The sequence below is a fragment of the Aspergillus oryzae genome, chromosome 5 (assembly GCF_000184455.2).
Source record: "Aspergillus oryzae RIB40 DNA, chromosome 5".
Classification (NCBI taxonomy): domain Eukaryota; kingdom Fungi; phylum Ascomycota; class Eurotiomycetes; order Eurotiales; family Aspergillaceae; genus Aspergillus; species Aspergillus oryzae.
Genome location: NC_036439.1, coordinates 1242347 through 1267966, shown reverse-complemented (window position 1 = coordinate 1267966; position 25620 = coordinate 1242347). Strand labels below are relative to the sequence as shown.

At 48.1% G+C, this 25620-nt stretch overlaps 11 protein-coding genes across 11 annotated transcripts; 5 read left to right on the top strand and 6 right to left on the bottom strand.

The window, feature by feature from the left end:
* Positions 1 to 883: 883 nt before the first annotated feature.
* On the bottom strand, positions 884 to 1597 carry AO090701000407 (uncharacterized protein; the record flags this gene model as incomplete). Its single annotated transcript, XM_001823200.3, has 1 exon — positions 884 to 1597. One exon carries the CDS (start codon positions 1595 to 1597, stop codon positions 884 to 886), a length of 714 nt encoding a protein of 237 aa, XP_001823252.3.
* A 956-nt stretch (positions 1598 to 2553) lies between these two features.
* Positions 2554 to 3738, bottom strand: AO090701000408 (isopenicillin N synthase family dioxygenase; the record flags this gene model as incomplete). Its single annotated transcript, XM_001823201.1, has 4 exons — positions 2554 to 2957; positions 3010 to 3384; positions 3467 to 3652; positions 3702 to 3738. 4 exons carry the CDS (start codon positions 3736 to 3738, stop codon positions 2554 to 2556), a joined length of 1002 nt encoding a protein of 333 aa, XP_001823253.1.
* Positions 3739 to 4723: 985 nt separating this feature from the next.
* On the bottom strand, positions 4724 to 5721 carry AO090701000409 (uncharacterized protein; the record flags this gene model as incomplete). Its single annotated transcript, XM_023237335.1, is given in 4 exon segments — positions 4724 to 4880; positions 4960 to 5037; positions 5466 to 5693; positions 5699 to 5721. Coding segments are annotated over 4 exon segments (486 nt in total).
* Positions 5722 to 6886: 1165 nt separating this feature from the next.
* On the bottom strand, positions 6887 to 8695 carry AO090701000410 (uncharacterized protein; the record flags this gene model as incomplete). The annotated part of the gene is made up of 5 exons (XM_001823203.1): positions 6887 to 7540; positions 7611 to 7842; positions 7915 to 8082; positions 8152 to 8494; positions 8551 to 8695. The coding sequence occupies 5 exons, from the start codon at positions 8693 to 8695 to the stop codon at positions 6887 to 6889; spliced, it is 1542 nt and encodes a 513-aa protein (XP_001823255.1).
* A 2533-nt stretch (positions 8696 to 11228) lies between these two features.
* AO090701000411 (NAD(P)-dependent alcohol dehydrogenase) lies at positions 11229 to 12674 on the top strand (the record flags this gene model as incomplete). Its single annotated transcript, XM_023237334.1, has 5 exons — positions 11229 to 11286; positions 11406 to 11564; positions 11626 to 11755; positions 11810 to 12368; positions 12435 to 12674. The coding sequence occupies 5 exons, from the start codon at positions 11229 to 11231 to the stop codon at positions 12672 to 12674; spliced, it is 1146 nt and encodes a 381-aa protein (XP_023092118.1).
* Positions 12675 to 13268: 594 nt separating this feature from the next.
* AO090701000412 (uncharacterized protein) lies at positions 13269 to 14015 on the top strand (the record flags this gene model as incomplete). The annotated part of the gene is made up of 1 exon (XM_001823205.1): positions 13269 to 14015. The coding sequence occupies one exon, from the start codon at positions 13269 to 13271 to the stop codon at positions 14013 to 14015; it is 747 nt and encodes a 248-aa protein (XP_001823257.1).
* A 252-nt stretch (positions 14016 to 14267) lies between these two features.
* On the top strand, positions 14268 to 14797 carry AO090701000413 (uncharacterized protein; the record flags this gene model as incomplete). Its single annotated transcript, XM_023237333.1, has 2 exons — positions 14268 to 14642; positions 14789 to 14797. The coding sequence occupies 2 exons, from the start codon at positions 14268 to 14270 to the stop codon at positions 14795 to 14797; spliced, it is 384 nt and encodes a 127-aa protein (XP_023092119.1).
* Positions 14798 to 15973: 1176 nt separating this feature from the next.
* On the top strand, positions 15974 to 17367 carry AO090701000414 (uncharacterized protein; the record flags this gene model as incomplete). Its single annotated transcript, XM_001823207.3, has 2 exons — positions 15974 to 16305; positions 16362 to 17367. The coding sequence occupies 2 exons, from the start codon at positions 15974 to 15976 to the stop codon at positions 17365 to 17367; spliced, it is 1338 nt and encodes a 445-aa protein (XP_001823259.3).
* Positions 17368 to 18315: 948 nt separating this feature from the next.
* On the top strand, positions 18316 to 19562 carry AO090701000415 (SDR family oxidoreductase; the record flags this gene model as incomplete). Its single annotated transcript, XM_023237332.1, has 6 exons — positions 18316 to 18339; positions 18470 to 18566; positions 18634 to 18692; positions 18765 to 19139; positions 19218 to 19415; positions 19479 to 19562. 6 exons carry the CDS (start codon positions 18316 to 18318, stop codon positions 19560 to 19562), a joined length of 837 nt encoding a protein of 278 aa, XP_023092120.1.
* A 152-nt stretch (positions 19563 to 19714) lies between these two features.
* AO090701000416 (uncharacterized protein) lies at positions 19715 to 22127 on the bottom strand (the record flags this gene model as incomplete). Its single annotated transcript, XM_023237331.1, has 5 exons — positions 19715 to 19754; positions 19789 to 20582; positions 20636 to 21321; positions 21389 to 21983; positions 22104 to 22127. The coding sequence occupies 5 exons, from the start codon at positions 22125 to 22127 to the stop codon at positions 19715 to 19717; spliced, it is 2139 nt and encodes a 712-aa protein (XP_023092121.1).
* Positions 22128 to 23243: 1116 nt separating this feature from the next.
* Positions 23244 to 25172, bottom strand: AO090701000417 (cytochrome P450; the record flags this gene model as incomplete). The annotated part of the gene is made up of 6 exons (XM_023237330.1): positions 23244 to 23631; positions 23690 to 23961; positions 24018 to 24262; positions 24315 to 24466; positions 24527 to 24718; positions 24940 to 25172. 6 exons carry the CDS (start codon positions 25170 to 25172, stop codon positions 23244 to 23246), a joined length of 1482 nt encoding a protein of 493 aa, XP_023092122.1.
* Between the last annotated feature and the right edge of the window lie 448 nt (positions 25173 to 25620).

Sequence of the window (25620 nt, the reverse complement as noted above, 5' to 3'; positions counted from 1 at the left end):
CCGTTGTTGCGTAGTGGCCGCGATGAGCCTCTGTGAATGTATTCGAGTATTGTAGTGAAATTAAATTAAACATGGAGTACTACACGTACACGAATAGTACGGAAATCAACAAAGAACAATTAAAAGACGAGAGAAAACGACAAAGGTCAAGTATACACTAACAATGAGACAAGCAGCACAGCAACTGAAAACCAGCAACAGAATACACGAACAAAACAAAGGTCGCCAAGGCCCGATATTCCACAATGCTAAAAGGTTATATAATTCTAAATTGACGACTCAGAATGCCTCGGAATCACCTATATATATAGCTTACCACCGTTACAAAATCGAAGACCAAGGAGGGACCAGCCCTTTTGGTACAGGATCGCACCAAAGCCAATCTTATCGCTTTGACGCCTTTGTAGGACCAGCATTACCGATGCCCAGTTGGGGTACCCGGACGCGATCTGACCTGTAACGGCACAGTATTAGTTTTACTAATGACACCTACCTCCATGGTATAATTGGTTTCAGCCGATAATAACATACCTTTTCAACGAAAGGACTTGGCTTCTTGTTCTTCGCCCGCTTTTTCTCGTCTATTCTAGCCAGTTCCTGACGAGTAAAGACCTTTGGTGGGCTGTTGTCGGCTACGATTGGACCGAGAAAAGAATCGCCTGGTCGGCACATGAACAGAGGAGGGGTGAGGATAAAAAGACAGATGTTTGAATGGCGGGGAGGGAGAATGAGATAGGTATATCGGAGGTTGTACTTTTCAGGTTTTACAAGGTTCCCAAGGCTTTTATTGTGTGAACACTCTAATGTAAATTTCCTACCTGGTAGTGAATCAATCAATACAGGCGGGCTTCTTGAACTTCTGCTAGCCGTATACTTTATTGCTTCACCAGGGGTTTCTGTAAACTACCTCGAGTTGCTCATGTGGAAGCTGGAAGTCCTCGCTTCTAAACGCGCTATCCCACGCCTCAACATCGGCAGGCTCATGCTCAAGATCATTATTCCTATGAAAAAACTGCACAATGGCACTAGTCTCTTCTAGCAGCTGCCTGCATGCATGTTCCATCGCATCCCGAAGTAGGGGTGCATATCTCCGTCCCCAGACGAGACGAAAGTAAAGCGACGGATACTGATGATGACCAGCATGGTATTGAAGTGGGCCATATAGCAAACCAAATCGAAGACCTGTCTGTGATATCGGCAATGGCTGCGGCGAAACTGGCTCGCCGGGGAATACAGGGTCCAGTGATAACGCTGCTGGCTGAGGGTTTTCAGTAATGAGTGCCTTGTATATAGTTGTCCAGTCTCCGTATTCTTGCCATCCGTATCCCAGTGCTGGCGGCGCTGGTTGTGAAACTAACATTCGTCGCCAACTCGCACCAGACCGAGTAAACGCTCTATGCCGGCGGGCAAGCTCAGCTTTCATATGGTCGTTATCCCGTCCGTTAACCCACCAGGGAAGATTCGTGTAGAAGTAATTTGCGCGATGGTAGTTGCCGACCCCATTGAGATTGAAAAATACAGAACCAAAGTGCTTTTCAAGCAAAGGATTGAAGGAGTTCACAATTTCTAATGAGTAGGGGTTCGGGTAGGAGTCCATCTCCGTATTAGGCGGAGTTGAATAAGCTAGTGACGGTTTGACAGGTGGTGCTATTGGTTTGAAAATAAGGCCTGTTGGAGCTTAGTAGAACCAGCTATAACGCATAGCCAGTGTCTACTAACGCGCTGAGCCGATACCAGAAGAGTGGTCATATCGAGATGTAGGAGAATAATCTCTAATAGTTCTGGTGTGAGCAACACTGCCTCAATCGCTTTGCTTGACATATCTGTTTCCAGCTCTCTGTCCAGATATTGAAGGTTGAAGATGGTGAAGTAGAACAAGGCCGCACAAATTGACTGCTGGTCTTGTGAAGTCGTGATCATGCGCTTGTCTACAGTTGGCAGTAGTAACTACAGGTGGTCAGCTGACCTGCGTGGCTTGGCAATATCGGTCGCACCATATCCTTTTCCGCATGTCATCCGCTATACATTCAAATTCATGAAGCTAAAGATATTTCCTAATCAGGGGAACATCATGGCCTGTATCCAAGTGGCTGTAGATCTAACAAGGACATTTAGGCAAATTCGGTCAATACAAGCTAGAACAGGAATTACAAACACAAGCGGCCTAAAACACCTTTTATATTCTAGGGCCAGAAGTTTGGAGATTGGATTATTATCGTGATCACAAGAGCCAAAAAGCCATTCATCGGAGAATTGATTGACCTGGATATGTGGATAAGCCACAGTACCAAGTCGGACCATGAGGCCGGAGATACCACGATTAATGGCGACGTTTTTCCTAGGTACATATAGAAATGTGCTAGTGACATTCACCATTCCCCGACACATTTACTTCCTCGGCCCTTTGCGCCTCTGCATATGCTCGTAAGCATCAGCCCACGTGGATATCATGAGCTATTCTACACATTTCAATATACAAGAATCCAGAGCCATTGTCATTGCCCGATAGCTGTGTGCTGGGCCTACGAGCCCTCTTCCTCCCGCAAGCATACCTCAAGAAGGCACTTCTCGCATGTCAGAAATTGCCTCTTCATTCGATGTGCCATACGTATCCGCGTATCGCCCAGCCATCCACTGACCCACAGTTATGGGAGGGTACTTAGGCCCGGCCCCGATGCAGGTCGGGAGACACTCGACTATGTAGTCAGGGTTACCAGACAAGAAGAATGGAACGCTAAAGCGCTCCTTGCCGCTCTTGTTGATAACCCGATGGAGGTTAGATAGATAGCGATCATTTGTCCATCGCATCATCATATTGCCTAGGTTCACGACATAGGCACCCGGTACAGGTGTCACATCTACCCATTCCGACGAGACATTGTTCCAAACCTGCAAGCCACCGGTTGTGTCTTGAAGAAGAATAGTGATACCACCGAAATCGGTATGAGCGCCAATGCCTTTGCCGACTAAAGTAAGCACTGATCATGAAAAACATGAAGTAGGCCTCACCTCTCTCGATATCCGAACTGTCAGGATCTTGGGGGGGATAGTGCAGCAGCCGAAGAATAGCGATCGGATGTTCGCAAAACGCGTCGAAAGCACTTTCCTCTAGCTCTAGAGTAAGTGCTAACATTCTCAGAATCCCCATCGCAAGCGATGTCATTGCCTCATGATACTCGTCCATAACAGCTCGGAATTTAGCTGGCTCGCTAACTTCCAAAGGGTACTTGTTGGGCCCCTTATCAAACTTCCTCGTAACAACCTGTGGATCGTCAAGTGGAAGGTCTTTGCCTAAGTAGAAACCTTCCTTCAGGTCACCTTTGCCTCGCTTCTCGAAGTTTTGCGCCCTAAAGCCCTCGTAACCGCGATTGTCGCCATTAAGACCTACGTGATTTTATGTAGGATTCAGTATATCATTCGCGGATGACTCCAAGGATGACTTCTTATGTTCATGTGGAGTACTGACCTTTTTTATATTTTTCTTTTGTTGATATTGGAAGCTCAAAGAATTCTTTGCTCTGCTGAAGGACAGATTCTTGCAGACTCGCTGGAATAGTATGATTGATGAGTTGGAAGAAGCCAAACTGCTTGCAGGCTTGGCGCAACTCATTTATTAATCGTTCCTTTGCGGCACCTTCTGGGCCATAAAATGCTGTGATCCTGGTGAGTTCATAACTACTAGAACTAGCTGGGAAACTAACGTGCGAAGTCGATGACTGGTGGTTCTCTGATATCCATTCCTGTTATGTCCTTGATGCAATAAAAGCCACTGGATTGGAACAGGTACAGAAAATACCTCGGAGGCTTGTGGCAGTTATTTGTGTTCTTTTTGTGGTATACACCGAAGCAGCTGGGGATAGCTCGTGAATATATGTCTGTCGGTACTGGTAGTATCTCCGAGTCCGGTATCTCTCGTGAAAACTAATGGTCAATGCTGATCGGCAGTCCCTTATCGCGAACGTGCATGATCTCCTCTTAGAGTCTCGGATGCGGGGTACGTGGGCCAGGAAAGGTTCCATCAGATAAGCTTGATAACGCCAGCAATTCCAATCTGACACAAAATTCAATCCAAGACGGTATCAAGTCTTCTTACGTCAGTCAAGACTTGGGGCTGACTGGTTTAATGGTGGCTAGGCAGCAGCTGGAGAAGCTTATTTGCCGTAGCGAACAACGCATACATGAAACCTGTACAATATATTTGCAATGGGTTAGTCCATTATTTTGCCTAATTGCGCCACTCTGAAACCAGGTCGTGATTTACAGGTCCAAGACTCAAAATATCTATCGGCTGCCATATTACAACAAAGCTCCACTCATTCCTCTATATGCACCCGTGTGACCGTCACGGACATCGGCCGCAGCCCTTCAAGGCGTGCAAGCCATACCATACCAGTGAACCTGCAGAAGGTGCGTATTCATGTTATCAGAAAGGCCATACACCACGAACTATAACCTAACCAGGCTATCCAGTGCGACCTGAAGCACTGACTATGCTCCCAATCTCAGAGAGTGAGCGTATAGGGCTCAGGGTATCGAGACGTGTTCTCATTGTACCTGCGTGATAACACATAAGCGACGGCCCGCAGTTGCTGAAAGACGCTGGTGGCTCAGTTCTGTATCAGTATGACTGGATTGACTCCTTTGTGTTTATTAAATCCCAATACTAACGGATCAATTCGAAACCTATCCCTAAGTAAGAACAAAAACGGGCCTTCCCAGAGAATCAAAGAGTCCAGGTGCTCATGTCCGGGTGTTTATTTGGGTCCTCAAACCAGATACGATTATTTTGAGTCTGTGCCATGCTCCAAACAATCAACTCATCATCCCGCCACTCGTCACTTTCCCCTGCAGGCCCACTCATTCTAAAGCTGGTGATATAACTATTGAAAGGTTAGAGCTTGTCAATAGCTATGCCGAAGGAGTGGCTTATTTTTGTTGTGGACAGGAGTTATTACGTACCTCTTGTATGTTGCTGCGTCCCATAAGACGTGCTCTGTTTCATGGAGCCCCCGTACAATCCCTGAGTTGACACAATCTCTAGAGAATAGAAAAGGAATCAGAGCTTATATCCTAATAAAATGGGATAGAAACTTACTTCTAGGCTAGTTTGAAGGTTTGCCGTATCTGCTCACGCACTGAGGCTTCTAAACTCCAGAAGGTAACCTTACTCAACTTTATTCCAGGTAGATAATTCGTAAGGATGAAATAGATATATCCTCCAGGTACTGGATCTGTCGCTAGCTAAGTCTCAAACTTTATACCGAGAGTTTTTTGGCTGGACTTGTATTGCTTTATTGTTAGGGTACTCAGTACATTTAATTGACTATCAATATCAAAATCGTCCACAGGAATAGATTGGGCTTGAGACTTCCTGTGTTCGGCCGGTGCGCGCTGAGATCCATCATAAGGGACTCTAGGGATCTGTAAGCTATGTGAAGCTTCTTTGGCCTGGGTTATAAATATACTGCATAAAGATTTTCATCACACCGCGAGAAGTACTGTCCATCACGTTCTGACACAAGAAAGTGCCATAGGCGCTGCCGATACACTGGTACTCGTAATACCGTTCATCATCGACCTGGCTGTTCTTCTCGCCGTAAAGCCTATCCAGGGTCCACATCGAGCTAGGCCCACGACCGAAGTCAATCTTTCGGTTTGTCCAGTCGTTGAAAAAGGTATTTTCGGTCATTGCACTGACTTGTAGATAGAAGAAGTGATCATGTCAAGAGTAGATGAGGTAAAGCTCTTGGTTGAATATAGTAGCGCGAAGGGCAAATAAAAGGGAGGTGACAGGCGGAGGAGGCAGGAGAGGGGCTGTCTACGTAGAACTGATATAACACAAAGTTGGAAGTGACCACCTAATCCATTTTGGGAGAAGGCGAACTGTGACTCTGGAGTGCGCCTTGTAGCCATTCTTTATGCTGACGGCATTATGATTCTATCGTCTAGAAGTACTGGATCCAGAAGGTAGGAAGTATTCCATTCTACGCGCTACATGGTAATTCGACGATGGCGTGTAGTCTTCGCCGGGTTGATCAAAACCTTGCTATATCCAAGAGTTGTTACTAAGAAGTGTGAGGATATCAGGAGACAGATGTACATATAAACTATATGAGATTCCGAATCCCCTCAATTAGAGCCCTCCCTTGAAGGCCCTCTTTGTTGACACTGTTTGGATGGTCTAGCGCTGTGCCTCCTAAGCCATTGCTTTTTCACAGTCATGATGACGGATCCAAGTAACTCAATCGTGGACATACTTCGTGTGATCAAGTTCAACAAGATAAGCATAATAGCTTCATCAGGAGTAATCAAAGAACGGGGAAAAACGATATGAACACAAACTCACCTAGAATCTGGCCTGAGGTGTATTTCCATACGCGAATTGTCTCAGAGAGCGCATTATTTATGAAATAAAGAAGTGGGTGAAGAACAACTAGTCTAATGGAGACGATCTCATTGAGTGCCTGATTACATATTATAACAGCAAAAGCTGATGCTTTAAGGTCCTCGAGACAATCTAGGATGATGGTCATAGTCTCAGCAAGTCAACAATATTTGGCAAAATTACCCAAGTGTGGATCGAAATAGCCAGGTTAAATGAAATTGATCTGTAATCTGAAGCACGCCATAACTGCCCACCGCTTAAACAGCACAAAAAGAGTATCTAGAATGATTGGAAGAAAGCTATAGATTACCAGATAAGCGGCTTGATCAACGCACCTCAGCTCTGTTGCCTAGTGTGTGACGCCCTCAACTTGATTTACATATCAAAAAGCAATATACACCGCTATGAAAAGAAACGACGAACATTTACCGATTTTCTGAATCCTGACGCTAGGTCTAGCACCACCCGACAGACAGGTGACCTTGTGAGAGCTAGAGGCCTTTAGCCAGCATACTCGGCATGTTCCCGTGTGATAGTCTCATCATAATCCTTCTTGCCGACCTCAAGCCCGCCCGTTCCCGCCGACGGCCCATCGAAAATCTGCGCAATTTCCTCAAGCGAGTGACCCTTTGTCTCGGGGAACATGAAGAAAGTCACAGCAAGAACGAGGAGGTCAAAGCAGCAAAAGAAAATATAATAATGCCATCCGATATTCTCCAACGCGATTGGGTTGACGAACGCAAGGATGACCAGTGAGGAGTACACAGACAACAGTGTTGTCGTCACGCCCTTGCTTCGGATTGAGTAAGGGAAGATTTCAGTGGGGTAGCCCAGCAGAAGAGGGGTGTATGCGATGTCATAATGGAAGTAGAAGATGAAAACGAAGGCAATCACAGTGTTTCCGAGCGGGGCGGCTTGGCTGGTGTCGAAGACAGCGGAGCAGGCGGTCCATATCACAAACGAGACCAGCATTCCTGCGGCGGACCAGAGGAATAGGGTTCGTCGACCGAGCCGGTCTACCAGCAAGGCTGCACTTCCTGCTGCGATGAAGTTGAAGACTTGTAGTAAGCCGTTGATCAGGGTTTGTGTATCGGAATCGGTTATTCCGACGGTGTCAAGGACAAGGGTGAGGTAATACGATACGACAGCGACACCCTATGTAAGGAGGGAGATGATGGTTAGTGCGAGTCAGGGTAAGAGACAACGAAAGGACAGATTAACTAACGTTCCACTGAGCGAAAGCTCCGACGCAGATCGCAATGAATGTTCTCTTTCGATTCCCAGGCGTCTTGACCAGGGTCGACCATGGTACTTGAGATGCTCGAGCCTCCATCGAGAGAGTGTGGATGATCTCTGACATTTCGAATTGAACCAACGGGTGGTTGACGTCTCCGTCGGTGTGAAAACGAGCGAGTAATTGTTCTGCTTCTTCACGTCGATCGTTCGCGATGAGCCATCTACAGGGAGTGTTAGAACAAGCACTTCTTCTACCATATAGGCCAGTGGTTGGCCACTGCAACAGGTCATACCGTGGAGATTCCGGAACGCACCACCAGAATAATATCTGGACAATGGGGAATCCTGCCTGGATAATAGATGGTATCCTCCATGTCCAGTCGTCTGTCATGTTTCTCTGTGTCCCGTAACAAGTCCACGAGGCCAGAATGGCGCCCAAGTAATCCATCGTCCAAAAGGCACTGTTGATGAAGGAATCTGTGTCAGCGCACGATGCATTTATCCTTTGTCCGTTTTTCCGAATGACATACCTGGTATACTTTCCACGATGGGTAGGATATGCCAGCTCTGTGATAAGCATAGGGGCCGGCTGAACTACAAGCATGGATCCAACACCGACCAGCACCCGTGAGAACACAAACATGCCATACTTAACAGAGGCAGCCTGAATCGCAGAAGATGCCACGATGGTTAATGAGCCTAGCAACAGTGTCAAGCGTCGGCCAAGTCTGTCAGAAAGCCATCCCACGACCGGCAAAGACACCACGCTTCCAATGGATTGGGCTGCATTCACGACGCCGAGAATAGAACCAGTTGGGTTTCCGAAATATCTTTTCCACTCAGGGATAGATTGCAATCCGTTCATCAGCGAACCTACAACCCTTCGTATTAGTTGCTTTGCATCTCCAGGAGAGCGATCTGGCACGTACCATCGTATCCCGCAACAGCCGACGATAATAATGGAACCAGCAGGATGAGATTGAGCTTTAGAAGATGGGGTACCCTGAACCAGGGCTTGTCATGCTGAGGGAGAACGGCAGCGAGTGCCTCTCCAACAATATCTTGGTCCTTCATAATGGCCTAATAGTTGTGATGTGAAGCCAGACAAGGGTCAGATTCATTTAGGGCGTGCGCGAACCAGTCCGATTTACGGGTATATAAATAAATGGATGGAGGCTACATCATTGACCAAGGCATTGTGTAGGGATGGCCCCATCTCCATCTAACGTCGCTGATACGGCAGGCTCAGGGTTGGCCATAGCCCGTGACCGGGGCTGAGACTACCCCAGAAACTTTAACTGGCAGCAGCATGCGGGGGTAAACCGGCTAAAGCATTACTAGCAGAGTTAACTGAGCCTTTTTTAGTGCCGAAGATGCGTGTGGCTTGACTCGTGTCTATCGCCGAATCGAGCTTAGAGATGGAACGGACAGGCGGGGCCGTTTCCAGCGGACTGCCATGTCCGGTCTCGGATGATAATGGGAGACGCCATCCCGACTCCAGGATTTCCTCGCGTGGGTCACGGAGCCGGGATGACGGACAGTGACATGCGAAGTGGGAGATATGGATTCAGAGTCCGCGATGGACTTCACAGTCCTAGTGGGCGTTACCGTGGACCTTGGAGAATGATCGAGGGTATAAAATATCCTACTGAGGCCGGATGGATGTAAAGAGAAGTCACACTGCAGAAAACCAATATTGTTGGTTGTTTCCATCTTCAACACGCACTTTTAAAAGCTTTTCCTGACTCCGACATTAAATTACCTCACAAAATGGCTGCTGCACAGAAGAGTATCCGTTGGCCTAACCCCACGCTGCCGGACAGCGTGTTCAAGATGTTCGACATGCACGGCAAGGTCGTTATCATTACTGGTGGCTCGGGTGGTATTGGATACGAAGTCGGTCGGGCACTAGCTGAAGCTGGTGCTGATGTCGCCCTCTGGTACAACAGCTCCGGCCAGGCTGATGACCGGGCCGCGACAATTGCCAAGGACTTCGGCGTGAAGTGCAAGGCGTACAAGTGCTCGGTCCAGAACTTCAATGAGGTATGCAGCGACACTACCATTATTGCATTGCTGTTTGGTACATTGAAATTAACAATGATATTGTACAGGTTGAGGCTGCTACCCAAGCTGTTGTTGCAGACTTCGGGCGCTTGGACGTGATGATTGCCAATGCTGGAATCCCTTCCAAGGCAGGTGGTCTTGATGACCGTCTTGAGGATTGGCACCGTGTAGTGGATATCGACTTCTCGGGTGCCTACTACTGCGCGCGTGTGGCTGGAGAGATCTTCCGCAAGCAGGGCTCGGGCAACATGATCTTCACTGCGTCCATGTCGGGTCACGCCGCCAATGTCCCTCAGCAGCAGGTATGTTCATTTAATCACTTACCACACTTCAGCTCCGCACAGACAACTGACTGGGTACTCTCTAGGCCTGTTACAATGCATGCAAGGCTGGTGTTATCCACCTGGCTAAGTCTTTGGCCGTCGAGTGGGCTAGTTTCGCTCGGGTAAACTCTGTCAGCCCGGGATACATCGACACCCCTATCAGTGGCGACTGCCCCATTGAGATGAAGGAGGAATGGTACAGCCTGACCCCGATGAAGCGTGACGCCGATCCCAGAGAGCTCAAGGGTGTCTATTTGTATCTTGCCAGCGATGCAAGCACCTACACGACGGGTTCGGATATTGTTGTCGATGGTGGCTACACTTGCCGGTAGATGTTATGTTCCTTTTTGATGACTTGACTTTTAGAGCATATAGATTTGGTGAAAAGGTTTTCGATTTGTACTTTTCGATTGGGGCATTTGGGATGCATTCAATGGTGACGCTTTGTTTTTGGTATATTGATACGGCCTATAGCTATGAAAAACCATTTCGAATTACATACATAACCTTCATATAATTCGTAAGGTATTAGTCTCACCTTGCTATATATATATATCAAACTTAAATAATTTACTTCCTTTCTATTTTAATTTCCCTTTTGTTTGGTACATTTTTGTGTTGCTTGTCTCTGCGCTATTATCGCCTTGTCTACTTTGCCTTCTGGAAATGTATATCTCTACTTCACACATCGTTTTATCTCCTAAGTCACTACAACTCTAGAATACTACACTCTAAACCACATAATATGATCGACTCAACGCCGGAGACAGGAATAATTAACACCAACACAAATAATACCCCTGAGATTATATCACCCATAACGCCGGACATACCTTCCAAGACAGACCAAGATCAAGACAACAAGTGGAGTAACACCCATCGACCTCAACTGACATTGACACGAGCATTCCCACAGAATACTCCGTGCGTGCCGAAGAAACCATGGATCGTCTGAATTCCGGACCTGTTTGGTGTCCGTCAGGCCACTGTCCGAGGAGGCCTAGCCGAAACGGAGGCCCCATTCCGCTCGCGACGGGCTGAGGTGCCTTGAACGGGGCCTGGAGTCCGGACCGGCATTGACAAGGTATTGGCGGGCTGCCGTGCCCGCCCGGCATTACGTCGATGTGGATGGGTGGGGTTCGGAGCTCATCTCGCGGGGTAGACATGGAGGTATGTTTTTGCGGAGTATATATCAGGAGATACGAAATTTATTTATCCCGATGAGATGGTTTACTATTGAAAGGCTCTTCTTTATTTGGAAACTTTTGAAGTATCAGTGTTATTTGCTTCTGTTTCCATATTACATAGGATCATCATGACGGTAAGTTAAACTGTGCACTTGAACGTCTAGTTATGCACAAAGAGTTGCTAATTTGACTTTTCGGAGAAATAGCAAGACTCAAACCCCTCCTTCGTCCTCAAGGCCGTGAAGGATGTCGCCTTCGAAGATAGACCAGTTCCCGCGCTCCAGGATCCCTGGGATGTGCGCGTTCAGATCGCCCAAACAGGTATCTGCGGATCTGACGTGCATTACTGGCAAAGAGGCAGAATCGGCGGTAGGTGACGATAAACGACAACTTACATGGGAATGGAACTGGACTAATGAATGATATCCAGATTTTGTTCTCACAAGCCCCATCGTTCTCGGCCATGAAAGCTCAGGAACTGTTATGGACGTCGGATCGGCCGTCAAGAACCTGAAGGTTGGCGATCGTGTTGCCATCGAGCCTGGTATTCCCTGCAGACAGTAAGTGTCTATGACTTTTATATAGGAGCGAGTGATCTCTAATGAATATTTCAGCTGCGAGTACTGTCACAGTGGCTCGTACAACCTTTGTCCGAACGACCGCTTCGCAGCAACTCCTCCCCACGATGGAACTTTGTCGAAATACTACATCACCCAGTCTGACTTCTGCTACCCCATTCCCGATCACATGAACATGGAGGAAGGAGCCATGGTCGAGCCAGTCGCGGTCGCATGCCAGATTACCAAGGTCGGAAACGTGAGGGCGAACCAGAAGATCGTGGTCTTCGGCTGCGGTCCTATTGGTCTCCTCTGCCAGGCTGTCAGCAAGGCCTACGGCGCCAAGAAGGTCATCGGCGTCGACATTAGCAAGTCTCGTGCGGAGTTTGCGAAGACCTTTGGCGCAGATGATGTCTTTGTACCCCCTCCACCTCCGGCTGATGTGTCTCCCGAGGAGTGGAGTGAGAAATTGGCGAAGATTATTAAGGAACAGTTCGACTTAGGCGAGGGCCCGGATGTTGTTCTTGAGGCTACTGGTGCACAACCTTGTATTCAGACTGGAATACACTTGACGAAGAAGGGCGGTACTTATGTTCAGGCTGGAATGGGACGTGAGGTGAGTAGTGCTAGGCAATTGACTGGGGTCATGGAACTGGAATTATGCTAATAAGGGGCTTTATAGAATGTTATGTTCCCAATTACAACTGCTTGTATTCGCGACTTGACTATCCGCGGGTCTATTCGTTACAGCACTGGTTGCTATTCGACTGCCGTGGACTTAATTGCTAGTGGAAAGGTGGATGTCAAGCGTCTCATTACCAACCGGTATACGTTTGAGGAGGCTGAGCAGGCATTCGAGCTGGTTAGGCAAGGAAAGGAGAGTGTCATCAAAGTGATTATCGAGGGGTATCAGGGACGGTAGAACAGGACTTAATCGAATTAACGAACTGTAAAATGAAAAATGAGAAATACTCTATTATTTACAAGTTGAAAAACACCAAATAAAGGTGTCCCAAATTCTGTAGTACCAGGAAAGATCTTAGAGTCTGTGAATCATGCCAATCAGTGTTGGACCACCCTATGTATGATGGGATCGACTTAGAGCGGTGATCGTGAGCACCCTTCCGCGGTCCATTTTCAGCACGATGAGTTGGTATACAGGGCCAGCAGCTCCACATGCGACATCGACACCCAATCGAAGTTTTCTCCACAAGGAGACGATACCGAAATCCTGCTATTGCCGGACGACTGTGATCCGTGGAACTAAGGTTATGCTGCCTCGCTCATGGACCAACTGCATTAAAAGCGGAGCAAGAGTCCCTCATCTGATCCTCTGACCTTCACAGTCTACTTTAAGTCCTTGAAGTATAGGTGGCTAGTGGTTCTCTCTACTCACGTTTACTAGGTCACACCAACGGTATGTCGCATTGTCAATCGCATAAAGGGCTTAGACTAATGTAAAACTAGGAAGCACCATTTGAAAATTGTCTGAGGCTTGTGCCACTTTTAATCCAACATGGACGCCGTATACGCTCAAGTCGTGGAATCAATCTACAGTCGCGCCATCATACACGACAAGCCTAGATTTCTCGTCGCAATCGCCGGAGCCCCAGGGTCTGGAAAGACCACCTTGGCAAATGCGCTCACCGAGCGCCTAAATGCAATGCCGGCAAGCATCCGCCGTCACACGGTATGCGTTCCGATGGACGGCTTCCATCTATCGCGAGCAGAGCTGGACCAGCTCCCCAACCGAAAGGAGGCCTATGTCCGCCGAGGAGCCCCATGGACATTCGACGTGTCAGGGTTCATAATGTTCGTCCAGAGGTTGCGCAAGTGGGCAGAGAAGGACACGAGCCCTTTTCACAATCAGACAACCCCACCTCCATCTCCCTCGTCCTCGGAGATCTTACATGCCCCCTCATTTGACCATGAGAAGAAGGACCCCGTCACCGACGGTATCTCCATAACCCCAGATACGTCAATCATCATCCTGGAGGGTAACTACTTGCTATTAGATGAGCTGCAGTGGCGGGACGTGGCATCTATGGTCGACTATCGTGTGTTCGTGGAGGCAGATTTACAGGTAGCTAGGGAGCGGGTTGCAAAGCGACATGTTCTGGCGGGAATCGAACCAACCCTTGATGATGGCTTCAGGAGGGTGGACCAAAACGACTTCCTAAATGCGCAGACTATTTCTGAAAGGCGCCTCCCGGCGGACCTGGTCATTAATGGTACACCTGAGCATCAGAGTAAGGATAATTGATCAATTTTGTCGTCGTTACGTATCTAGGACTATATAGAGACATCCTACCATAGCTACACTACATGGCAGTATGAATGGATGAATATTATTTAGACGCTTCGAATATCGTAAGTGACCGGCATTCATGTCTAGATAGTGATATGCGGATAAGTGCCAGGAGACAGTGATTCTCTATCGTCGGCGTAGAGATTCCCACAAGCATCCTATTGATACGGAAGGCTTCGGTGCCTGCTGTGCCTCTTCTCCCCAGGTATGATCGACTTCGCAAAAATTTATCTTGTTCATGCGGCTGGGGAGATTCACCACATGATATTCATTGTGGGCAAAAGCACAGCAACTTTGGAGATACCGCGGTGGCCAGACTGGAAAGTTCACAGACTGAACAAGGAAATCAATGACTTGGAAGTCAGCTACGAAGATCTTGGCCGTGACAACATTCTTTGGAATGAAGAGCTTGGCAGTAATGCTGATAATGAAATGCCCCTGCTCCTATCACTGGGCACGGGAAACATCTGGCCCGGCCAGACAAGCACCGCTACAAAGCGGGTGGCTGTTACGCCCGGAAATGGTTGTAGAAGGAGGCAGAACCATAATTCCGTGGGGATCACGAAGTGTATTGCTTTAATGGTAAGCAAAGGCATAGAAAGGAAGCAAATGAACTTCTTTAGGAACAGCCGTTGCATGATTAGATTGGCTCTTTTGCGGAGCAATAGTGAATGAGTGCTGTGTTAATATTTTCATTCGTCTCTTTGTCCTTTTTACTTTATTCATAGCTTCTTTGATATCATGACAACGAAGGCTATGCTACCGCTCCATTACATATTGAGCACATGATATAGCAGACATTGAACTTCAAGCAACTAATATGATCATGTTGACATTAGGTGCAACCTAGTACGTTTGCAGACCCTTTCAGGCTACTATCATGTAGCACAGTTAATGGATATCCTTATTGTATGTGCCTTACCTAAGTGCCCATTAAGCTATTTGAATAAAGACTTCACCCTAAATTCTTGATTTCTTTCAATGATGCTATCCATAGACAACTGCCATGGATGTGAACAGTATTCCTACCGGAAGAGATGGATGACCTGTGGCTTTGTGCACCAACGCATTTGTATTCTACGTTTGACACTCCATCTAAGTCCCAAGGATAACATAGAGCATAACGTATCTAGAAGAACAAAGCCAACAGTAAGGGTGCGGTACAGATTCACACTTTAGTGATACCACATGCCTTCAGGTCCTTTCTTTACCCATACTCCCAGGGCCACCACACAAAGAGAGCACACCCCGCTATAGCGACTCTATTCAGAGCATTGACCAGCCTTGTAACAGGGATGGGCGCCTTAACGAAGCCCGTGTTCTATTATATAAAGACAGATGTAACGCAAAGCTCCATACCTTCTCCATCTTTCCTAAAGCATCCTACCTTGAGCATTATTCCTCTTTAAGTCTCTCGTTGGCGACACATGTATGTCCCTGCTCCCTCAGTGCCTTTCCAATGTTATTTGCTGACCTGGGAATAGTTGCGTTGCAGTGTATCGTTATTGATCGATCTTGAATGGTACCACCTTTTCCATTCCCTCGTTTCACGACGTGATTTGCTGACCAGAAAAAACCTGCAATTGATAGCGAGATTCACTTCCTTGGAAAATCTCACTGTGCGACAATATTAGCCCAAACTGTTGTCTGAACGCCAATTGCTGTCTCAGATAGTCGATCCATTTCCTTGTAACAGCTCAGCCATGGGTAAGCGCCAGCCGAGATGCTTTTGTTTCTCTCATTGACACGAGCGTGGTACAGAGCCACTAGTCAATCTGACGCCGAGCCACCTTACCTCTGGCCCGGTATCTAAAATTCGGGCTCGTTCGATGTGTTTAAGTAGCCCACTGGGCCGGACTGCCTGCTCCTCAGAATCACCATTTTCCAAGTCATCAACAGATATATCAGCTACAATGAATGCGCAAGACAGTTCTCAATCGGAACAGTGCTTTGTACCTGAGACAGAGGAAAGTCGAAGACACCGAGAAAGAAGAGCCCGGCGCGATTGGAGGCGCAGGCTCCGATTACACGTCATTTCCAGGCTAACAGATGACAATCTCCGTGATCTACTCACGAGGCCGGCAGAGGAACGAGATGAAGACAGAAATATTCTAGATATGGAGACTGTCCGACAATACGTGCCTCTTGAATTCGAAGGCAGGCCCGTCCCCGATATAGATGCGCCGGAGGAGCTTACATGGGCAACGGAAGAGGCTGTAAAAAAGCGACTGTGTGGAATTGAATCGTGAGTTGTATTTTCCCCCTCGGCATAGTTGAAGAGGTAGGTCTAACACTCTTCAGTATCTACGCGTACACCTGGAGTCAGCCATATAATCGTACGACCCGTCTCGTAGCCCTGTGGTATGGTGAAGAGGAGCCCCAGCTGCCGGAGTTTCTTCAGGACGTTCCTTATTTCGAGCTTCGATTGGGCCGTGATCCCAGAAATATTCGTCCTCAGGTATCATGTAAGATTCTTTGTGTTGAACCCCAGTCTATTTCCGCAGTGATGCAGCCTACTCGTTCTTTCAGCAGCCTAGGATTCTTAGGTCTTCTGGAAGAGGATACTCACAATGGAGGCCGTGTGCGCCATGTAGGCGTTACAGTGGGCCATATCCTAGACGATAGCATCGAAGATATAGTTGAACTTGAAACTGATGATCAGATGTATTCGGTCCAGCTACATCCAGCGCCCAACTTCGAGCGACGAGGGAGGAGGAGACCCGCCTTCCGGAACCACTTGCCTAGGTTCCGAAGTTGCTTCGATAGTATCTGTCTTCTCGAGGCAGACACGCTGTCGGCTGAGCTGATGGATTTGCTCCATATATCCAACGCCATAGATTGCAATGCCCTTTTCTCTGTGCCAGAAGGAATTCCTCTAGTTGACTCTCTCTGGGACCCAGCTCTCCTTGATAGCGAACATGTTCTCAAGTCCTTAACGCAGATGCTTCCACTGGAAGTACATAAGCATGGAGCTGCCACCGGACAAACCACAGGCCAACTCGTGGATATTGAAGATTTGGAAAATAACGATAGCCACTTGAAACAGACACTTGGAGATGACACTCTGGCGAAACAGTTGGTGATCGAATGGCTGTCCCCCGAGAAGTCGTTTGCGCGAGATGGAGATTCTGGAAGTCTTGTGTACGCAAAGAAAAATGGTAAGATTGTCCCTTTAGGGATCCATCATGGATCCGATGAGGGCTTAAGGCTTAGCTATGCATATCTTCTGTGGTCATGGTGTGAGGAGCTAGATAGGAAACTGGGCCTACGGCTTACATTTTGTCCTCCTGGCCGCTGCCCCAACTAAAGCACAGTCGTTTGATCTAAGCAAATTTCGTCCCCTAATGCCTGTTTGTCTCTCCGAGCGTTGTTTCTTATTCATGAGATAGTCTTCGTCGTCTAACCACCCACTGTGCCCTGCAGCTCTTAGCTTTCTCTACACCAGTTCTTTCTTTCCTTTTCTCTTACTAGCTTTTTATCAGGCTATTTTAATAGATCTCTTTCCTTTCCGCGTACTCAGCAGCCAATTATCGGGCCTGAGGTATCCCTGACATCTTCGCATCGCTTTTATCACTAGCCCTTCCATAGAATACTTAAATAAAAGATATATATGCTATGGATTACAACATCAGCCATTATAGTTCTTGAGGTTTGAACAGCCCGCATCCCTAGCGCCCTCTGTTTTGGTATGCAGTCCCCGCTATCACTCCGATGGGCATGTTCCGTAGTAAAATAGAAGATTACCGGCCGGGAATAACAAGGTCTCTCGCCTTCTGATCTTCCTACACCTACCCGCTTTGATGTTTCCAGTTCCACAACTTCATCAGGATTGTAGACGAGCAACCGCTGAGCGAACGAGTTCACTACGCCTTTAATGAGGTTGTCCCATTTTCATGTTTCCGTACTGAGTTCATCAGCGATTGTGAAACTGCTATCTTCGGCGTTGGTGTAATAATGGAGGGAGGAGGCAAGGGACCCCTTCCTAGGGCCGAGATGAATATCCAGAACGCCCTGATGTCTTGCCCTACACCCCTTCATACTCATACTCATGTACAATGACGCAAAGAATCAAGACCTACCAATGAAACGCACTACGGGCGCAACCCAACTGGTCTAGTGATGATAGAGACATCACGGACCTGTCCTCCGATCCCCACATTTCCACGGAGCGGGGTCTCCGTGCGGAGTGGTGATACCCGGGCCCTAGGGTATGCCGAGATGGGGTGGAACTGCCGTGCGGATTACCTCTATCATTATGTCTAGACTGCGCGGTTACAAGGTATATATTCCTTTCGTGAGGTTGAGTTCTGAATGCGATATATTGTGGTAAAATATATATACAAGTTGAAACTGCTCATTTTATCTTTGGACTCTTGGTTGTTTTATTGTGGTTATATGTGAACGAGAAGGAGAGTACAAAGATTGGCAATATGGTTCTCGCACAGCCCGACAACAAACATGTTATGCAGGCGTTTAGCCTGAAGGGGAAAGTGGCTATTGTGACCGGTAAGTCTGCGGTTGAATGGTCTATTTCTTCCGGTGGTGATACTGATCGCTTTGGTTTGAATTATAGGTGGTACACGGGGTATTGGATTGGAGATTACTAATGCTTTGGCGGAGGCTGGTGCCGATGTAAGTATTGTCGACTTCCATGATTCAGTTCTTGTTCATAGAAATATTGAATGATGACTGATTGTTCAACAGGTGGCAATTATTTACAACTCCTCCAGCACAGCCGAAGCCACAGCGGCCTCTATTGCAAAGACCCACAACGTGAGAGTCGCAGCGTACCAGGCCAATGTGGGTGACCAGAAGGAGATCGAAGCGGCTGTCCAGAAAATTGTCCGCGACTTTGGCAAGCTGGACATCATGGTTGCCAACTCCGGCATCGCCACCGCAGTCGCAGCCGAGGACTACACCACAGAGCAGTGGCAGCAAATCATGAATGTGAACTTGGACGGAGCATTTTACACAGCCCAGGCTGCTTCTCGGGTGTTCAAGGAGCAAGGGTCCGGTAATATCGTCTTTACTGCATCTGTTAGCGCCGCGTTGGTCAATGTGCCTCAGAAGCAAGCCGCGGTAAGTTAAACATATGTGAAACAGCACCTTGGTTGTGTTAGATTCTCCAGGAGCCCATGCTAACAAGTATCGTCACAGTATAATGCCTCCAAGGCTGGAGTTGTTCAGTTAGCCAAGTGTCTCTCCGTTGAGTGGGTGGACTTCTGCCGCGTGAACTGCATCTCTCCGGGTTTCGTCGCGACTGAAATTTTGGATCATCACCCACCAGAGCTGCGAGAGAAGTGGCTCAGCATGATCCCAGCCAGCAGAATGGCTGGAACATACGAGTTAAAGGGGGTAAGATGCTCCATTCCATGATTATATGTCGTACCCCTATCGCTAACGGGAGAATCCTTGCAGGCATACGTATTTTGTGCATCGGACGCGTCGAGTTATATGACAGGAGCAAACTTAGTGATCGATGGTGGATACACCCTTCCCTAATTATTTCCAGTGAATGAATGTCAAGTATATGAATGCCACAAAAGAAAAATGAATATATTACCAGCAGCACAATAGATCGGTTTAGGTAACAATCCATTCAGGAATGTATCACAGTCATTGCAGACCAGTTACCTGGTGCATAAAGTCACTGATCACAGATTGTTGTCTGAGAAGAACGGGCAGAGTGTCAGCCTTTCGTCAATATCTTGTCCGTGAGGGAACTTACAGAGCCGAATCCACACCATCGAGCTGTGCCATCTCTAACGTTGGCCACATCAGAGGGTAGAGGTTCGCGATCTGTGTCTCAGGTGACTCTTGGATTGGGCCCTCCCAGCCATTGCTGCGAGGATAGAGATAGCAGCCGCAGAGAGATTGTATAACTCTGAGAAACCTTTCAGCATTCGCATTAAGTGGCACCATTGATTCGAGAGTGTTGACTGCCTGAAAAATCTGTTCCCGCCAACCGTGGGCGGCCGGATCTGACGGATTGTTCCGCAAACAGATCACTGGGATTAGGATCGCTTGGAACAAGAAGTATACTCCATACCAGCAAGCCATAGTTGTTTTCTGATGTTGTGCCCAGAACGATGAGATAAGCTCAACAGATTCGCGGGCCGCATCGAAACATCGTTGAATGGCAAGTTCTACGTGGGTATCGTCTTTCTCACGGAGACCGTCCGGGCCTTGGTCGGAGTTGAGCATCCATTTGCCTACCAGAAACGGTCGGTACATCAGGATGCGGAGATTACGATACCTCCATCGCAGGATTGAATGGCAGAGAGCAAACTTGGGCGCCTGGATGGCCCCCTCATTGAAAAAGTACGGAAGAGACGCCAACCAGTCGCCGATAAGACGGCCATCTAGTTCGATCAGCTCAGCCGCAGATGGGAATGAGGTCGAAGTGATTTTGGTATAAATCAGGTTTGTCTTTAGATGGAACATCGCTTGCGCCCGAAGATGTGTATACACAGTAGTTTCAGTTACTGGGGACGGGGCGGTCTGTGTACTGGCGGTAATACCCTACAGAAGTTTCAGCATTGCACTGGTTATATCGGAAGATAATGGACACTTACGCTTTCATGGATGTTTAATGGCAAGCGAGTCTCAATTCCCTGCTCTGGAAACTCCAAGGGCCGCGAGAAAGTGATGATGGCGCCCACATCAAAGATGTAGAGACAGTACCAGACTCGTCGTCTCATCTCCATTGCCAATGGGGACGCTTTCGAAGTGGGAAACTCTTTGTGCAAACCGATTCCCATTGCAGTCCGCCGAGCAAGTCCAAGGTAGTTGTATCCAGAGTTTGGTTTATTCCTCTTTTGTAAGTAGTTTGAGCTCAAGGTTAACGCTTGCACCAAAATCAGACTGCCAGTTTCCAGTACATCAATAGTCAAGCGAGCCTTTGCCGCCTTGAACAAGGCCAGATCCACATCAGTCGGCGTCACTGCAGCTGTAAAAGCTCCCAAGGCTGCTACCACGTACAACAACACCTGCCAGGTATTGCTGGTGGGTCGTGGAATGACCTCCATGAACTGCGCACGGAATGTCGCTTCATGAATGATCGGGTACGAGCAATGATAAAGGGAAAAGTACGCATCGACAAACGGTTCCAGCTGAGACAGAGAACTCAATGCGAAAGGAATGCTTGGTGACGGGTGGGAAGATGCTGTTTCAAATGGGCGACCAGGCTCCGGCATGTCAAGCCTTTCCCCGCCAGACTGGGAGTTAGTCATTCGGAGTAACGCAGCACCAGATGCGGTGCCTTATGTAGGAGTCAGCCATCTACTTAGCGAAATGATAAGGCGCAAGTTTAGATTTCAAAGACTTACCTAAATAGCCACCATCATTAGAACGGCTAGGGAGAATAGCCATTCCATCTACAAACCCATCACCACCCTGGTCCTCGGTGCGTTCATCCCATTCGAAGTTGACATTGCCGGCGGAAGGGGGCGTCTCCATAGACATGACAGCGTCCTGGCTTCGGCGATTGGCCCGGTGAGAAATCCCTGTCTGGTTCCTATCGGAGTAATCGTATAGCTGGCCACTATTCGATAAAGAAGCGCTGAAGACACCCAGCGAGGGTCGGCTGGGGACCTCCGGAGCAGGGATAGTCTCGGAACCGATATTGCTGTGGGGTACATAGGTTCTCTCCGGTTGCTCTGATGATCCCTCACGGTTAGGGATCTCGGACGTCAGACCCCGGTCGCCGGTCGTACCCTGCTCAGGATAAATAAATCGTTCCCCATTGGATATGTCACGACTAGTCCCAGGTAGAAGCTCGGAGAGTAGAGCCTTGGTCCGCGTCAATTCCTCCTCGACCTCAGTCAAATATTGCCTGGTTAACGGTGTCTTTGACAACGTTTCGTAAATGCATCGTCGACTGAACTTATCACATAGCGAACAACTTGGCAAGAGACGATCGCACTAGCACGAGTTTAGATTATTGACTATGCATGAGGCCGGTCTGCAGCCCGCAATCCTTGAGCCGCGGCAATTGCTAAGACAGGGGACGGATTAACTATCGTGGACCTACTTTAGACTTACGTCGTCGGCATTCCCGACACGCATGTTTGGCGGGGCCGTGATTGGAGATGTTCAGCATCCCCCTTATGCCAATATCTTGTTCCATTATTGTGCAAGACCCTCGAAATCAATTTCCGCGTGTGATCTTGAGCGATCGGCCATCTAATCCCAGGTTTCGACCGTCGTTCTGGAATTTTTTGCCCTCCCCGGAATTTGTGTCCGTGGGTAAGGTACACCTAACTTTGGCTCCGGATAAGTGATCCCTAGTGAGTCGACCCATATCACGTGGTACCAGCACGGCGAGAAGTCCCAGTAAGTTTCGTAGTAACTTCGGATGACCCCCACAGGCTCGATTGGGGAACGGGGAAATCCTGTGCCTGTGCGCGGGGCTCCATATCCGAAGACCGGAAAACCCCCGGATGGCCAAGTGTCGAGTTTGGCCCTGGAACACTTTCTCCCAAGATCCAGGGAATACTATTCATATCGCTCGTATAGCAGTCTCTAGTACACTTCTTTTCCTCCTTGCTGTTGAACCATCGGTAGTTGAAGCGTACCATCACTATCAATTCATCCTGTACGACTTCTTCGGCGTAATTCCTACATATCTAAAAGGACACTGATACCCAAGGTAAGAGGCAGGGCGAATGTCAGAAAGACGTGTTATCGATCAATGTCGGGCTTTCGTATGTTAGATGTGGTCCCATAACCGTCGTTATCGTAACATCGTAAGAGTTTCCCATTCGAGTGTACCTAGTACGCGTTCGTTAGATATATTAGCTAGTAGTCAAATGAAAAATGGTCATGTTGGCTGGATATATGAAGGCTAGATATTGTCCTTTCGTGGCGAGCATAGTGTCATCGGAGGCTTAATGGGACTACTACTAGCACATACCCTACCCCTTGTTGCGGACTTACATGATAGGGTTGACTAGGGTTACAACCCTTACTCTCCGTATCTCATTCCGTGGACACTGTATGGACAAACAGAACCTGGCTGAGCAATTCCACTGACTCATTCGGGACAGACGCATATAAGGTATTCTAAGGTTCAACTGCTATTGCTAAATTCCATTTCAACAAAAAGCAAACAAGTCAAGCGTCCTCCACTTTCACCGATCGCCTCTCAATGCTAGTAAACACCCCCAATCATCCGTCAAGCATCTATACCTTAATATTAACAAGCTCATCCGCATGACTCTTCTCCCAAGGATATTCCTCCTCCACCGCGCGAATAAGCTCCTCATGCACCGAGCTCCGAGGCTTAATGCTGACATCATATGGCTCCGGGTGACTGATAAGCGCAGCCTGAAACTCTACTCGGGGCTCGACCTCCTTCCCATCGACCACTTTCTTGCCAATGTTAAAGGCCGCCAAAGATTGTGCAATATTGAGGTAAATGGCTGCGTCTGCCATAACGCGACCGGGACAGATTCGGCGACCGAATCCGAACGAGATTCTATGAGAATCAGGCTCGGGATTGTCACCCAGGTAGCGTTCCGGCTTGAATGTCATAGGGTCGTGGAAGACGTCTGGGTCGTGTGCGAAGCCCCTGTTGTGAATAGTATGTTAGATACCGGAGATGGACAAATGGGACAGGTCCGACGAACCAGATATTAGAAATCACTATGGAGCCCTTTGGGATAAAGTATCCTTGACACATATCATCGTGGGTAGAAAGATGAGGCAGGTTGTTTGGTACAACTGGGTGCCAGCGGAGGACCTCCTTCACAGTGGCGTTGATATAGGGCAGATTATCCCGGTCGGCGAAGGTGGGAAGCCTGCTGTTTCCGACGACACGATCAATCTCCTCTTGGGCCTTTCTCTGAGCCTCAGGGTACAGCGCCATGGCGAGGAAGAAGGATGCCATGGTGGACACTGTCTGTGCTGAAGGTTAGCTTGCACTTGGGTAGAGTTTTGCTTTGATATGATGCGTACCGTGTCAGCACCGCCGGCGTAAATCGATGCTGCGGACCACTTTGTCACGTATTCCTTCTCGGAGCCAGGCTCAATTTCTTCTGATTCTAGAATGCTTGACAGATATGAGGGATGGTGTGTGCCCTGTGACATTTGGTGCTTGACGAAATTATATGGTTTCCCGCCGAAATTATCAAAAGCCTCTTTAGACCTCTGTCCGATGCGTTTGAACTCAGTCCCTGGAAACCAAGAAGGGAGAAATCTCACTAAGGCAGTTAGCTAGGACTCAATGGAAGGCTGGCAGGGTAACGATCGTACAGCTTGGAAAAACATCCACCACCCAAGCCCCATAGCGACACACTAGCGAAAAGTAATACATGGACACGTCTGCCAAATCGACCAACGGATCCTGTTTGTGCGGCTCGACAGTGTACCCGTACGCAAGTTTCAGAACCACCGCACCAGCCTCTCTACAATTTTGGTAAACCAAAGCATTCATAATGGAGGGAATATTCTTCTCTTCAACTTACGTCCGAATATGGTTTCTCAGCTCCTCCGGCGCCTCAAGCACCCGTAGTAGAAAGCGACGCGTCTCAGCTTCCTGAAGTGCGTTAAATCTAGAAACAGCTACCTTCGATCCAATCTCCTTATTCATGGCTTTGCGAATTGCCCTAGAGCGATCGGAATAGGGGATTAATCCCAAAATGCCTCCACACCCAGACCTGCGTTCGCGTCAATATTTCAAGATGGACGAATGGATGTCCCCCTTTAAACATACATCTCGGCCGCAAAGAACATCTTGGGTCTATCAGAATGCCACTTGGACCGCTGCTCAAGGAGTTCGACTGCGAGCTTTTGGTCGTTCAAGATGATAAACGTTTGACCTAGGACGGTTATGGAACTAATCGGACCTGTGGGAATGTCCACGTTAGCTGAATATTACGTATACGATAATATTACTGTCTGTGTGAATCTACCATAAAGCTCTTTGTGTTTCAGCCAATGCTCCCAGTCTCGCTCTCCATTCTGAGGCAGATCCTTCAAGTTACCAATAATCGGTTTAGGTGGAGGACCGGGTGGGAGGGGCGCTGGAGGCTTTTTAAATGTGAGAAGCTTGGTCAGAAGGTATGCAGTAAGCACTCCGATTGCGATGCTGGCCAAATGTAGGGAAGCCATTTTGAATCTGCTACGCGTCAGGGTCGAGGGGACTTTCAAGCAATCGGAGCGAAGTCGATATAGGGTTAGTCGGGCGCAGAGAAAATATAGTTCAGAAACAGCCCAAATCGCATCCACGCCAGTTTAAATATTTACGAGATCCGCAGAAGACTGTAGGAGCGTGGAAAAATGACGTGGGGGGTAGGGAAACCGCTCATATGCATATGCAGCTATCTATAGGTACCCCTGCTATCATGATGCTGAGACGAGGTATCATCGGGCTGATAATTGGCCCGCCAGCCCTCCCACACACTTCACACATCGTGGATCATTGCCACGACTGTACAGAGGCATGTGCACCCTCCTTAAATAAGAACTCTTCCAATTTCATCGAGGCGAGTCATTATGAATAAGGAAACTTATGACGTTGGTGCAAGAGGTGAAGCAATTGTGTGGCGATTGTCAAGTT